At 40.4% G+C, this 12,995-nt stretch overlaps 1 protein-coding gene across 2 annotated transcripts in view; it reads left to right on the top strand.

The window, feature by feature from the left end:
* Nucleotides 1-265: 265 nt before the first annotated feature.
* GRB14 (growth factor receptor bound protein 14) overlaps nucleotides 266-12,995 on the top strand; it is a 118,587-nt gene continuing 105,857 nt past the window's right edge. For both annotated transcript variants that reach the window (XM_045480033.1, XM_045480032.1), the window contains exons 1-2: nucleotides 266-652; nucleotides 1,931-2,063. In XM_045480033.1, coding sequence (XP_045335989.1) covers nucleotides 462-652; nucleotides 1,931-2,063 — 324 coding nt within the window. In that variant the 5' untranslated portion in view covers nucleotides 266-461. The remainder of the gene's footprint in view (nucleotides 653-1,930; nucleotides 2,064-12,995) is intronic.

Raw genomic sequence — 12,995 nt, 5'->3', positions numbered from 1 at the left:
TCCAGCGGCGCGGGCCCGCCCTGACCCTGGGCTCAGCCTCGCGCTCGGGCGCCCACCTGGGGAGGTGGCGGCCCGGCCTCGCGCGCGGGCAGCCGAGGGCCGAGTGCGGGCCGCGGGACCTCCGCCAGCGCCCCGGAGCGTCCCGGACCGGGTGCGGGGCCCGCCCGGCGCCCGGCGCCCTCCCCGCCCCCTCCGCGCCTCGCCCCGCCGCCCGCGGCCCCCACCCATCGGCCGCTCCTCCCCTCTCCCCACCCTCCTCCTCCGCCCCCTCCCCTCCCCCGCCGCCTCGCCGACTGCTCGGCCGCGCGTCTGAGCCGCCCGGGCCCGGAGCGCAGGCGGCGAGGCCACCGCACCTGCAGCGCGCTCGGGCTGCCAAGCAGCCGCCTCGCCTCCCGCCGCCCGGCCTCCCTCTCCCCCAGCGCCGGGTCTCCTGTGACACCCGAGACCCCCGGCCGACGACAATGACCACTTCCCTGCAAGATGGGCAGAGCGCCGCGGGTAGGGCGGCTGCCCGGGACTCGCCGCTGACCGCCCAGGTGTGCGGCGCTGCCCAGGGGAGGGGCGACGCCCGCGACCTGGCGCCTGCCCCCTGGTTGCAAGCGCGGGCGCTCCTGCCCCCTCCGGACGGGACCCGCGGCTGTGCTGCAGACAGGTAGGCAGCCCTCCGAGGGCGCGGGGGAGTGTCCTGGGTTGGCAGCCGGCGAGGGGCTGAGGAGGCGGTCCTAGGGGGTGAGCCATGTGCCCAGAGCTGGGCCAAGTTTGTGAAAGTCTCTGAAGACAATTCCCTTTAAGCTGGCTTCTACCGGCTCGGCAGGACATTGCGATCTCCCAGCGCCTTATAAATAGCATCACCGTTTCATTGAGAGCTCCTGGTCTCTCTCACCTCTGCCCATCGGTGTGAACTAGGAGGCCAGGCTGGCCACCCCACTTCCTTTCTTCGTGGCCCTGCACTGAAAACAAAACAAAACAAAACAAACAAACAAACCCCTAATCCTTTTTATTTTATATGTTTAAAAAATCGGAGCATAAATGAATTCACCTCCCACATAGAATCTTACAGCGACCCTGGAGAGGCAAAGCACGGATTGACATTTGAGCAGTCTTGCTGTTCAGCAGGAAAGAATAGAGGCTTTAAAAGGTTTCCCAATCTCCATAGCATTCAGCACTAAGTGCCTTTAGAGTTCACAGTTTTGCACATACTTCAGGAAAGAAAAAGACTGCAACAATACAAAAATCTGTAGTCCTTTATATTCATACATTTAAATGGTACTTCTCCCCCCAGATTTTCAAAGTGCTTCAACTTCACTGAAGTTAAAATTACTCCGCAGTGGACTAGAGTACATTTATACTAGCAAGTTCTATTCACTTACCTCTTCAAAAACACTGCCTTGCGGTTTAGTATCTATAAGCACTTGAAAAATCAACAGACTGTGTGTGGGCAACATTGTGAATGAAATTTGAAGTGAGATGAACCACAGCTATAATTAATAAACCATAACTTCCAAAAGTGATTAGTGAAATAGCATAGGGATGAATTCACTAAATGTTTGTAGACTTGGTCAATTTAATGGATGCATAAAAATGTCTAACTTCTCAGGATGGTTTTTGCATCAATAATTATATAGTATTTCAGCCTCAGGAAAATTATCAAAAGTGCTGGAAATAGGCTTTCTATGCCTGGTAATTTTTTTTTAAGGCAAAAAAAAAAAAAACAACGATAGGAATACTATAGAAAATTCATTTATATCAATTAACATATTTTATTTTGACCCACAGAAAGTACATCACAGATCTTTGCTGTACATTTTATATAATATTAGTGTTATCACAGAGTGGTACATGTTGGCCTTAACTTCTTAATCCTGTCAGCAATTAAATTTTACATTCATTCCGCTTTATGTAAATTACATCCTATGTTCTCTTGGTGTAGGAGAAAAAAGAAAGATCTTGATGTTCTGGAAATGCCATCTATTCCAAACCCTTTTCCTGAGTTATGCTGTTCTCCATTTACATCTGTGTTGTCAGCAGGCCTGTTTCCCAAAGCAAATTCAAGGAAAAAACAGGTATGCATTTAAAAATTTTTAATTCAAAAATCTTAGGAGCTCTAAATCCATACAGCTTTTAAGGTATTCAGTAATTTGTAATATTAACAAAGGATTAGTATGGTCTATTTTAAATGACTATTGGCTGACAAAGTTTTTGGCATCATTTTCCTTTAAGGCCTTAGTTTTCACAGCTATATAATGGGCATGTTAAAAGTTACCTACTGAGCTTTTAGGATGGGTTAAATGAGAGAATATATATAAAGTACAGAGTCTGGGAGCTGTTATTATTTACAGGGTAGCTGGGGAGAGTTATATATGATAATAGATTATCAATTTTTAGTCAGAAATTGGAGGAAGGCAATGGTATTGGGGTAAGAAACAGATTGGTTGATTTCTTTAATGCCTTCCATAATCTTCCAATTTGCAACCCAAGCAACCTCACTTACTAAAGGAGAGTGGGATAGTGAATCTGTGGGCTCCTCAGTGAACCAGTGAATTCCTCAGTTTGGAGGCTTCTGGGTGCAGAAGGCAGATGATGACTTCTTAGTGATAATTAGAAGATGGACTTTTTTTTTTAATTTACTTATTTATTTTAATGTTTGTTTATTTTTGAGAGAGAGAGACACACACAGAGCACGAGCAGGGGAGGGGCAGAGAGAGAAGGAGATGCAGAATCCAAAGCAGGCTCTAGGCTCTGAGCTGTCAGCACAGAGCCCTACGCAGGGCTCAAACCCAAGAACGACACTGGACCTTAGTCGGACGCTTAACCGATTGAACCACCCAGGCGCCCCAGAAGATGGACTTTATTTTATATGATTTTGCTTTCCTTTTCAGTTTCTAGTTTGAGACTGACTTAGGCAAATTAGATTTCCAGGACCAAACAACTATGGAGAGAGATCCTTAATGACTATACATTTGTAAAAAAAAAAATCAATGTTTCCTAGAATAATCCCGTCTCTTCTTAATATACTCCCTCCCAATTTTGAATTAGCAAAACAAAGAGAGGCTTCACTAGGCAAAATGTACCTTGTTCTTGCGGGGATAGAAGCAATAAATTTAAACAGTCAGATGTTTGCAGTGAGGAGACGGATAGTAAGTGGAGAAAAGACAGTTGACCATTTCCCTGCATGTATTGTTCTCTTTCCTTTTTTTCTGCACTTTTACTTCCTGTGATGGGTTCAGTAATGTATGTTTACAGTTTTAGGAGTGAAGGAAATACCCTAGGAAATAGATGAGTTCTTGATAGCATAAAGCGATAATAGAGACAGTAGGGAAGCATTCCATGGACTGTTGGGTTTTGATGGAAGTCTGGTATAACAAGGCATATATATATATATATATATATATATATATATATATATATATATAAATTTTTTTTTTGATGGGGGCGGTTTGAAGTTTAATTGGTGCATGTGCTTTTTGGAAAAGGACTGGAGAAAGTGGGAGTAAATATTCCCAGAGCAGAGGTATGTTCTCAATTAGAGACTTTGATGGGGGAGGCAAGTCCTTAAGTGGGCGGGACTGTGACTTTGGATGAGGAGATGAACAAGGAGGAGATTCTCGAGAGCTTTATTATCAGGATGAGTTTTAAAGTCAGAGCCCAAGAGAAAAACAGCCCCCCCCCCCCCTGAAATATCTGGGCCTTTTAAGAGCTTGGCTTTCAGGTCAGGATATAAGATGGGAAGATGGGTGATAGATTTGACCGTGTGTCATGATGGTGGAAAAATTGATTCTGGATTGCCTGTGGGATCCAGAATGGGAAAAGGAAACGCCCGATGGTGACATAATAGTCAGCTAGGGAATTTGATAGGTTATTTCCCTATTAATAGAGGGCCCTCTGTGTTTCTTGCACCAATCTAGGCCCTGGGGGACTGAACTAAGCAAAAATGTCATGCAAAGGGTGTTTACCATGATGGGGCTTGGATTTGAGGTTGGGTTATGACTTTGGAGTTGAACAGAAGAAAGGGAATAGAGAGGGAGAGGTCTGGGCTTACTCTCACTTTAATTTTGAGAATTAATGCTGGGTGAATGCCTGTGTCTGAGAGATGTTGATGGGGCAAGGTTTGTTTTGAATAAAGAGGAAATATATTAATAGAGGGAGAAAAAAAAGAGAGCATGGGTACAGGTGTTAGGGTCAGGTCAGGGTGTGCCCTAAGTGTATGCAGTTATCATCGTAGGGTAAGACATCTTGTCTTGGTGAATGACAACATTTTTTGGATCAGGTTTAGCAAATTGCAAAATGGGAAAAGGGTGCTATGTTACTAATGACTCCGGCTGGTTTCCTGCTCTGGCCTTGTGTCCTGTTTCCACAGTGACCTTCTGAGAGAGCACTGCACCCACACAGACAGCTGTGCTGTTTCATGAACAGAGCGTTCTGGCCCGACTCCTGGAGACCAGTCCCAGAGAGGTGTTCCCACCTGAGAAGGGCCCAGCATGCTGATCTCTTCCTTTGCTCAAGGGTTGGGATCTCTCTGAAGAGAAGGATGTCCCAAAGTTGGGGAAGAGGAAGGTTTCTTTTTACATTCTTTTATGTTTTCCACCTACGCTTTGCATTTAGAACGGATCCTTTGTTTTTATTCCTTTGTATATGCTCAGTTCTTTGGACTGAGTGTTGCTTTGGGAACAGATGACTCTATGTCAGTAATTCCCCAAGCTCAATATCTTTGTGACACAGATTACCCTTTTACTAGATGGTATTTCTGGCCCGATTATCTCTGACCTTCACTTGAGATGATGTAAATGACTGGATGTGGTAGGTTTCCATTGACTGTTATTTACGGTTGACACATTGCAGGAGCCCTGGGTCTCTTCTCTTAATATTTTCTCTTTCATTTGTTTGGCTTACCCTTGCCAGTCATTTTAGCAATTCTTTTCTCCCTGTAGAAAAAGTGAAGGATTGCGCTTGTTACTTACGAATAATTGACCAGAAAGTTTGAAAGAATCTAGACTAGAAATGTTAAATTTCATGTGGTCTTTCAAAACCAGAGTCAAAAATCATTTTACACACTATATATACACACATATATATATGTGTGTGTGTGTGTGTGTGTGTGTATGTGTATATATATATATATGTGTGTGTATATATATATATACTTTTTTTTTAACAATTTGAGACACCTACATAATGCATAAGTGGTAAAGTGTATTGAAGCCCAAATAGGATATGCTTTATCTCTGTTTGATAATAAAATGTCTCAAAGTATACAATACTATAGGCTTTCAGTATTTTTATTGTAAAATAAGAGCTGGAATGAGATAGAATATGGATTCTTTATTCTCTCTCCTTTTTATAATGCTGTTCAGATATATTGCCTGGGCATATTTCCTTGTGTTTATCAATAAAGCAGATTCCTTTATATACATAGTCCAGAAAAATTACTTGTAATTTAAACTTTATATTAAAAGTGACTTAACTTATGGTTTAAATTTCTCTTTTTCTTCTATTTCTTTTTTTAATGTATACTTATTTATTTATTAATTTTTTTAAACATTTATTTATTTTTGGGAGAGAGAGAGAGAGAGTGAGCATGAGCGGGGGAGAGGCAGAGAGAGAGAGGCAGACACAGAATCTGAATCAGGCTCCAGGCTCTGAGCTGTCAGCACAGAGCCCGATGCGGGGCTTGAACTCATGAGCTATTAGATCATGACCTGATCCGAAGTCAGACGCTCAACTGACTGAGCCACCCAGGCGCCCCTGTGTATTTATTTCTTTTGAGAGAGAGAGAGCATGCACGCACACACATGTGTACATGAGTGGGGGAGGGGCAGAGAGAGAGGGAGTGAGAATCCCAAACAAGTTCCATGCTGTCAGTACAGAGCCTGATGTGGAGCTGGATCCCCTGAACCGTGAGATCATGACCTTGGCCTAAATCAAGTGTCAGAGGCTTAACTGACTGAGCCACCCAGGCGCCCTCTTCTATTTCTGATTGAAATTTACCAGGAAATCATCCCTTAGCACTTACTGTTTGTAGAAAGGGAAATAATAAGAGATCATTAGCCCTTACAGAAAAATTAGTTCTTGTCTTGAGTTTGTCTACTGTCAGGTAATTTTTCTGCTCAAACTCAGCTTGTGTAGCAGGCCTGGTTAATTGCTTCCCAGGACTTTGTGGCATAACTTATTCAACATAAAGTATCTGAAGCTTTTAAAGATAAAAAGACACCTATGAAAAACTGTGTTATGGAATGTTTGAGCTGGAAGAGAACTTTGAGATCATCTAGTGGACAGATTAGTAAACTGAGGCTAAGAAATGCTGTGTGGCTCACAGTACACAGCAAGGACCAACAATTGCATTTCTTGAGGCCTTAAAGGGTCTTTTTTTAGGAAGGCACAATTTCCACAGAAGTCGAGGACCATAAGAGTAGCACAAGGAATAAACATGCCAGTGTTGTTGGTTATAATCGCTCATAATACCAGAGCAGGGGTGACGGTACCATTGGTTAATACTCATTTAAGGACCTAGATTTTTGTTTTTTCCTTCTTCAACTATAACTATTTCTTTGTGTTTTTATCCTCTAGCTTTCTTCTTCGTCTTACTTGATATGATCAAATAATTGGCTTATCACCGACTAGGATTTATTGGTATTACTAATAACCAGCTTTTGTATGTAGTTTACAGTCCACAGAAGAGTGCCAAGAAGTGGTCTGATATCCACATTTTATGATTTTTTAAAAAGTGCAAAAACCAGAAATGATTTGCCCATGCTCCCACAGTTGAAATAAAGGGAGATCAAAAAGAATATTGGTTGTGAATGTTTTTGCACCTTACCAAACTGTTTCTGATCTATTCTGTATTGAGTTAAGCCTTTTTGTACATCTGAGAAAAACAAAAAATATCTTTCAAATAATTAAGAAATTACTTTTCCATGTGTTCTGCCTTTGATTTCTTTTTTCTCTCTCATATCAGGGACTATCAAAAGACAAGTTCATCTCTCCCCAAATTATAGGGTCTCTGATGTCACTCCTTTGTGATGCGAGTAATTAACCCAATTTGCATAGTTCTGTAGGAATCCTGGTGTGGCTGCTACATTAACCACACTCTTCTATACTCATTTCTCCAATATTCACGGAAGTAGAGAACAATAAGTTATACTCTCATCTTCCCATTTTCCACATTCAGTAATTATAAAGATTTTGCTTCATTTACTTCATCTATTTCTTTTTGAATTTTTTATCGTCTTTGTTATAAATCCTGAACATCCTCTCATTGAATCCCCACCTAGTTTTGTATGCATCTCTGAAAAGTACATTTTCTATATAATCAAAATGCCATTATTCGCTAACAAAAATAACAATAATTCCTTGGTATCATTTAAAACCATTCATAATCTAATTGTCTCAGTTGGAATGACACATGAAATCTCCAAATTATAAACTGGTTATATTTCAAAAGTCCTTAAATTAGCTCTTTGGAAATTTAAATTCATTTTCAGATGGAAACAGCATCATAAGTCGTATTTAGGTACCCCCAGGCCATTTTACAAAATCCCATTTAATGTGAAATGAAATGCAAATATCTTCTATATGCAGAAACAAATAATAGAAACAATACTTGCTGCTATTAGGGTTTCAAGCAAATATGTCTTTCCAACAGCAATTTGCTACTTCTGAATGTTGGCACTTGATGAATATCATTTTTCTTGGGAGGAATTTGAAAGTACACAGATCTTTGTAGCAAATCTGAAGCAGGCTTTAGAGCAGTGCTTCTCAAAGGGTAGTCACTGGACCACCTTCCTCAGAATCAGCAGGGATGCTTGTTAAAAATGTTGATACTCAGGCCTTTTATAAAACCCACTGAATAATAATGTCCTGGTGAAGGACATAAGGATTTGACTTTTTTTTTTCTTCTCTTTGACATATATTTGGAAAATCACGGGTATTCTTATTCCCTGTCACTTTTAGACTGTCGGGCAATCTGACCTTTCAAAATTGTGGACAATTTCATTTAGTTGAGAAAAAGTAGGAATATTACAAATGGACTTTAGTTGTTATTTTATCCAGGTATTGATTGTTTGGAGGAAACAGCCTCACATGAACTAGCCTGAAAGGTTATGTTATAGTATCTGCAGGCCAAAAGTTCACTGATCTCATGAGAGGTCAGAATCGGGGAGTAGAAAGTCAGCAAAAATCAAGGCAGACACTTTCTCCATTCTCTCTCTTCTGTTCTTCCACAAATACAGCACGTAACCTCTGCTTCTTCTATGTCCATTTCCTCTCACATTTCTCTGCAATCTTGCTTGTCTTGATGGCACATCAGTGCACATGGCCCCAAATGGCCATCTCTTTGGAATAAATCTTTCCTCCCATTTGTGGTTTAGCACTTGGCAAGTGACTGGAGTCTACATCTGGAGAAAGCTGTTAGCCCAGTGTGCCCAGCTCTTTATTCAGTCAGCTGTGGCCAAAGGGACACAAGAACGTGGACCACTGCTCAGCAGTTTGTGGGAACAGTTTTGTGGGCAAGAAGTCCAGCTTCAATGGGTATGGCATATGAAGGTGGGAGAAAAACAGTGGACAGCTAGTGCCCCAGGGAAAACAGGACCTCGAACAAAAAAACAGTGGACACAAAATCAAATTCTTACTGTATCCTTATGATATATGGTGATTTACCAGTTCATTTGGCTAACTGACCTAGACAATTTACAGCATCTACTTCTTTCCTTCAGTTCACTTAATTCAGTTGAAGCATATTTACTTGACCGTGGTTTCAGTTCATGCCACCCTTGAGTTATGCTTATCTTGCTTGGCCATTGTCTTGTGCTTGCATTTTAGCCTCTGATGACAGGAGCTACCGACACAGGATTCTCCCTACTTCATGCTAGTTACTTTCATTTATAACAGAAGACAGCTGTCTCTTCCTATTTTAAAACTTAAATCTCCTAGCAGATCTGCTTGTCAAGGTTTTATTTCCAGTTTGAAGGTTGCCTCTAATTTTTGGTGAAATTGCAGGGTACATTTGCAATCCAACCTTTATCTGCAATATGGGTCTTATTTTTCACTTCTCTGAAAGCTCAGCTTCTGGTTTATTTTTCCCTAGGGGCATATATTATGTTCTGTCAACAGAAGGAAAATTGGAGCCATTCATGGTTCAATATAAATGTGGATCTTAATTAATATAAAAAAGCTTTCTGCAGTCTTGTGGATGTTGCTTTTAAACATGTCAGCTTATATAGAAAAGTGAGAAATTCCATTGTGTAAGAATACACTGATGTGTATTTGAGCAGGGATAGGCAGACTTGGGCATTGTCCTTTTGGCACTCCGTTTAAGGGATAGCTCAGTGGAGAACCCGGAAATGGCCACAAGTCTTTACCAAGGCAAGGGAGCCTTTCAGAATCAATTTAGGAGAGAAGTAGGAGAACTGATATAGGGAGAGCATCTTTTACTTCTTTTCCTTCCCTTTGGCTCCACTCATTTAGCATTTTTTCAAAGCCACAGAGAAAATAAACATAAATAGGAATATTCGTATTCTTTTTTTTTAAAGATTTTATTTTGAAGTAATCGCTACACCCAATGTGGGGCTCAAACTTAAACCCCAAGATCACGAGTTGCATGCTCTACCAACTGAGCAGCCAGGTGCCCTGGGAGGATTAATATTCTTAACTAGTTTACCAATGCATGTACCTATTCCAAAAGCTCATTTATAAGTGGGCTGTTTATTCACATATATTTGTCTGTAGATGTAATGTTACATGTGGTGGTGAGGTTGTTAGGGAGTCAGTAACAATTTTTAACCTATAATAGTTCCAAAATATGGTACATGTACAGCATCCTTGGTGCCATTTTTAATATTGTTTCTGTGGAAAGATAGGAGACAGTATGACATGATTAAAAATATTGGACCAGAAACCTGCAAACCTAGTTTTTAATAATATCCTGCTGCTGCTCAGTGATGTGATATAAGCCTATTGCCCATACTTTCTGGGCTTTGTGAGTGCTATCCTTTTATTCTATTCCTAGAGCAAATGATTCTGGTGGCTCTTAAAGTACAGGATGACTCCTTGTAGTAGATACAGGAGTCTTAGGAGGTTCCTTTGGTCCCACTGGCCCCAGAAGTTTCCCGTCAGCCTTTGTTCATATCTTCCCACATGGTCACCACACCTCCTGTGATATAGAGCACATTGGGTGTCATGGGACCAGGAGCACAGGAGCCACCTTTATAGAAATGATAGGGGCAGGAGGGGCTAGCTAAACTGGAAATTGCACGTCAAAGTCAAGGTCCAAATGGTAGAAACAGAGTCAGAAGGGGCCATATCTGAGAGGCGCCAAGTTAGGTGGTGAAGTTATATTGAAACTTAGAAATAAGGATATGAAATGAGATGCGAAACATTTGAGGGTGGCATAGGTCCAATGTACCTGGTTCTGCTTGGCTTGAAGGGTTGAGGTGGTCATAACCTTTAAGTCCTTCTCCAGGTTCCTCTTGCTCCTCCCTCAAGTAATCCATTTGGTTGCTCAAGCCAAAATCAAGGAAACCTTTCTGGTCTTTTGTCAAGTACTGCTACATATTTCCCAAAATATACTTGAATCCATGAACTTCTTTCCATCTTCACTGTTGCCATCCCAGCTTCAGCCACTGTCTTCTTACATACTGGAGGCTCATAAATGGACTTTGTGCTTCTATTTTAGTCTATCTGGGTACATTCTTCATACATTTGTTAGAAGTGATCTCTTAGAAATGCGGATCACACTGGGGCACCTGGGTGGCTCAGTTGGTTAACGTCTGACTCTTGATTTTGGTTCAGGACATGATCCCAGGGTTGTAGAATTGAGTCCCGTGTCAGGCTCCACGCTGAGTATGGAGTTTGCTTAGGTCTCTCTCTCCCTCTCCCTCTGCCTCTCCCTCTCCCTCTCCCTCTCCTACTCCTCCACCCCTTCTGCCCCTCCCCTGCACGCTGTCTTTCTCTCTCTCTCAAAAAAAAATGTGGATCACATCATGTCACTGCCTGATTGAAAACTTTGTGATAGATTAGCATGAAATTCAATTTTGTACCTTGGCCTACAGGATTCTACATGATTTGACTTCTGTCTACCTCTTAAATCTCATCTGCATTCTACATTTCGTTGATTATATTGTGGCCATGGCACAGGGGCCTTCCTACCTGTTTGTGAATATGGCATCTTTTATTCTACCTCAGAGTCTTTGGCCTTACTGTTTTTTTCTGCTTGGAACCTCTCTTCCTGGCTCTTTACATAGCTGACTCCTCTTTATTCTTTAGGTAGGTCTCAATATAAAATGACTTATCAAGGAGGCCTTTTTGACTGGACTATCTAAAGTGTTCCTTCACACTTGTTTTTTTATTTTATTTTCCCCCACCACCCCACCACATTTTCCAGTGCATTTCATTGGTTTTACTTGACATAATATGAATTGTTGCATTTATCTATTTGGTCTAATTATTTATTGTTTTTCCTTCCAGATGGAATATCTTACATTCCTAGTTCTTGGGTTCTTTCATTAAAAGAACGAATGAGTAAATGGATTATTAAAGACAAATAGTTCAAATAAATTTTAACAAATTGTATTTGACGTATTTGTTCTAGTGGTGATCGATTATCTTCCTCCTCTTCATCAAATTTAAAAAATTTTCTAATTCTATTAATAGTTACACATAGGAAATTTTGGTCATATGTAACAAAATTTATGGATATATTTCTGATTTGGTACATTATTCTTATTTAATGAGATTGTAAGTAAAAACTATTTGGTGGATTGCAGTATACTTTCTTCCAGCTTACTGTGTGTTAAAATGCCCACGTTAGAAAAAATTAAGTGGAAATACCAATTTGGCTTATAATATGAGTCTGTCAGAACAAGGGGTAGTAGGTATTAGCAGATGTTTTAATTATTAACATTTATATCACTGGTGGATGACTTGGGCCAGTGCTCATGATGTAGAAATGCAGAAACATGTACCCCTTGAATGTATAAAATTTACCAAGGGATGTGCAAACTCATACAGTTAAGAGAATTAGTTACTGGATCCTCATCTTCCATATGTACTTCTTAAAACTTACCTTTCTGAGAACCCACCTGTGTTCATAATAACATTTTCACCTGGTGTATTACCCTGGGGCATGTAAACCTCCAGGGCATCACACATAGGGAAAGCTTCCTTTAATGATTAATCAAAGCACCACAAATCAGAAAGAGCTCCTGTCTTTTTGTGTCTTAAATCAATTTCTGTTAAGGAGAGACATGGTGGGAAATGAGGAATTGGGGTAGTGGTGAAATGTTCTGAATTCAGATATATGATTGTGTGATGAGACTGATAACAATTTTCACTTTTTTATTTTTAAGGATTTTTTTTAAAAAGTTTATTTATTTTGAGAGAGAGAGAGAGAGAGAGAGAGAGAAAGAGAGAATCCCAAGCAGGCTTTGTGCTTGATCCTACACATGGTGAGAGATCACGAACCAAAACCAAGAGTTGGTCCCTCACCCAACTGAGCCACACAGGTGCCTCTATCATAAAATACTTGAATATTTTCCACTTTCTTTTAATAACAAATATACTGGCTGTTAGACTAATTTTTTAGTGTATATACATCATTTGTTTTCATTAAAATCATAAGAAATATTTATCATGATGAATATTGCAATTAATGGAGCTATTGCTAATGTTATACCTGTTTTTATTTAATTACATCCCAAAGCTAAAAAGGTAGAATGTACACTTAACACAATTACCAGAGAATTCCATGTTCTTAGCACTTTATCATACATTTAGAGCTCTTAGTTCTATATTTTAATTTTGACTGTATTCAGCTATTTCTTTTATAAGATATAATCTATAATTAATTTTCAGTGTTTTTTTAATATTTTTTTTCTCAGAATGCATATTGATACCTTTATTTGAGTTGAAAAATAAAGTTGGATTTTATCTGATAGAATATAAGTCTGATTTGGCTGACTGATTTGAGAGTGACGACTATCTTTTCCAATTATATGGTTGACATT

Source organism: Leopardus geoffroyi, chromosome C1, assembly GCF_018350155.1.
Source record: "Leopardus geoffroyi isolate Oge1 chromosome C1, O.geoffroyi_Oge1_pat1.0, whole genome shotgun sequence".
Classification (NCBI taxonomy): domain Eukaryota; kingdom Metazoa; phylum Chordata; class Mammalia; order Carnivora; family Felidae; genus Leopardus; species Leopardus geoffroyi.
The sequence above is the reverse complement of the archived record's forward strand: the minus strand, read 5'-3'. Positions and strand labels throughout refer to the sequence as shown.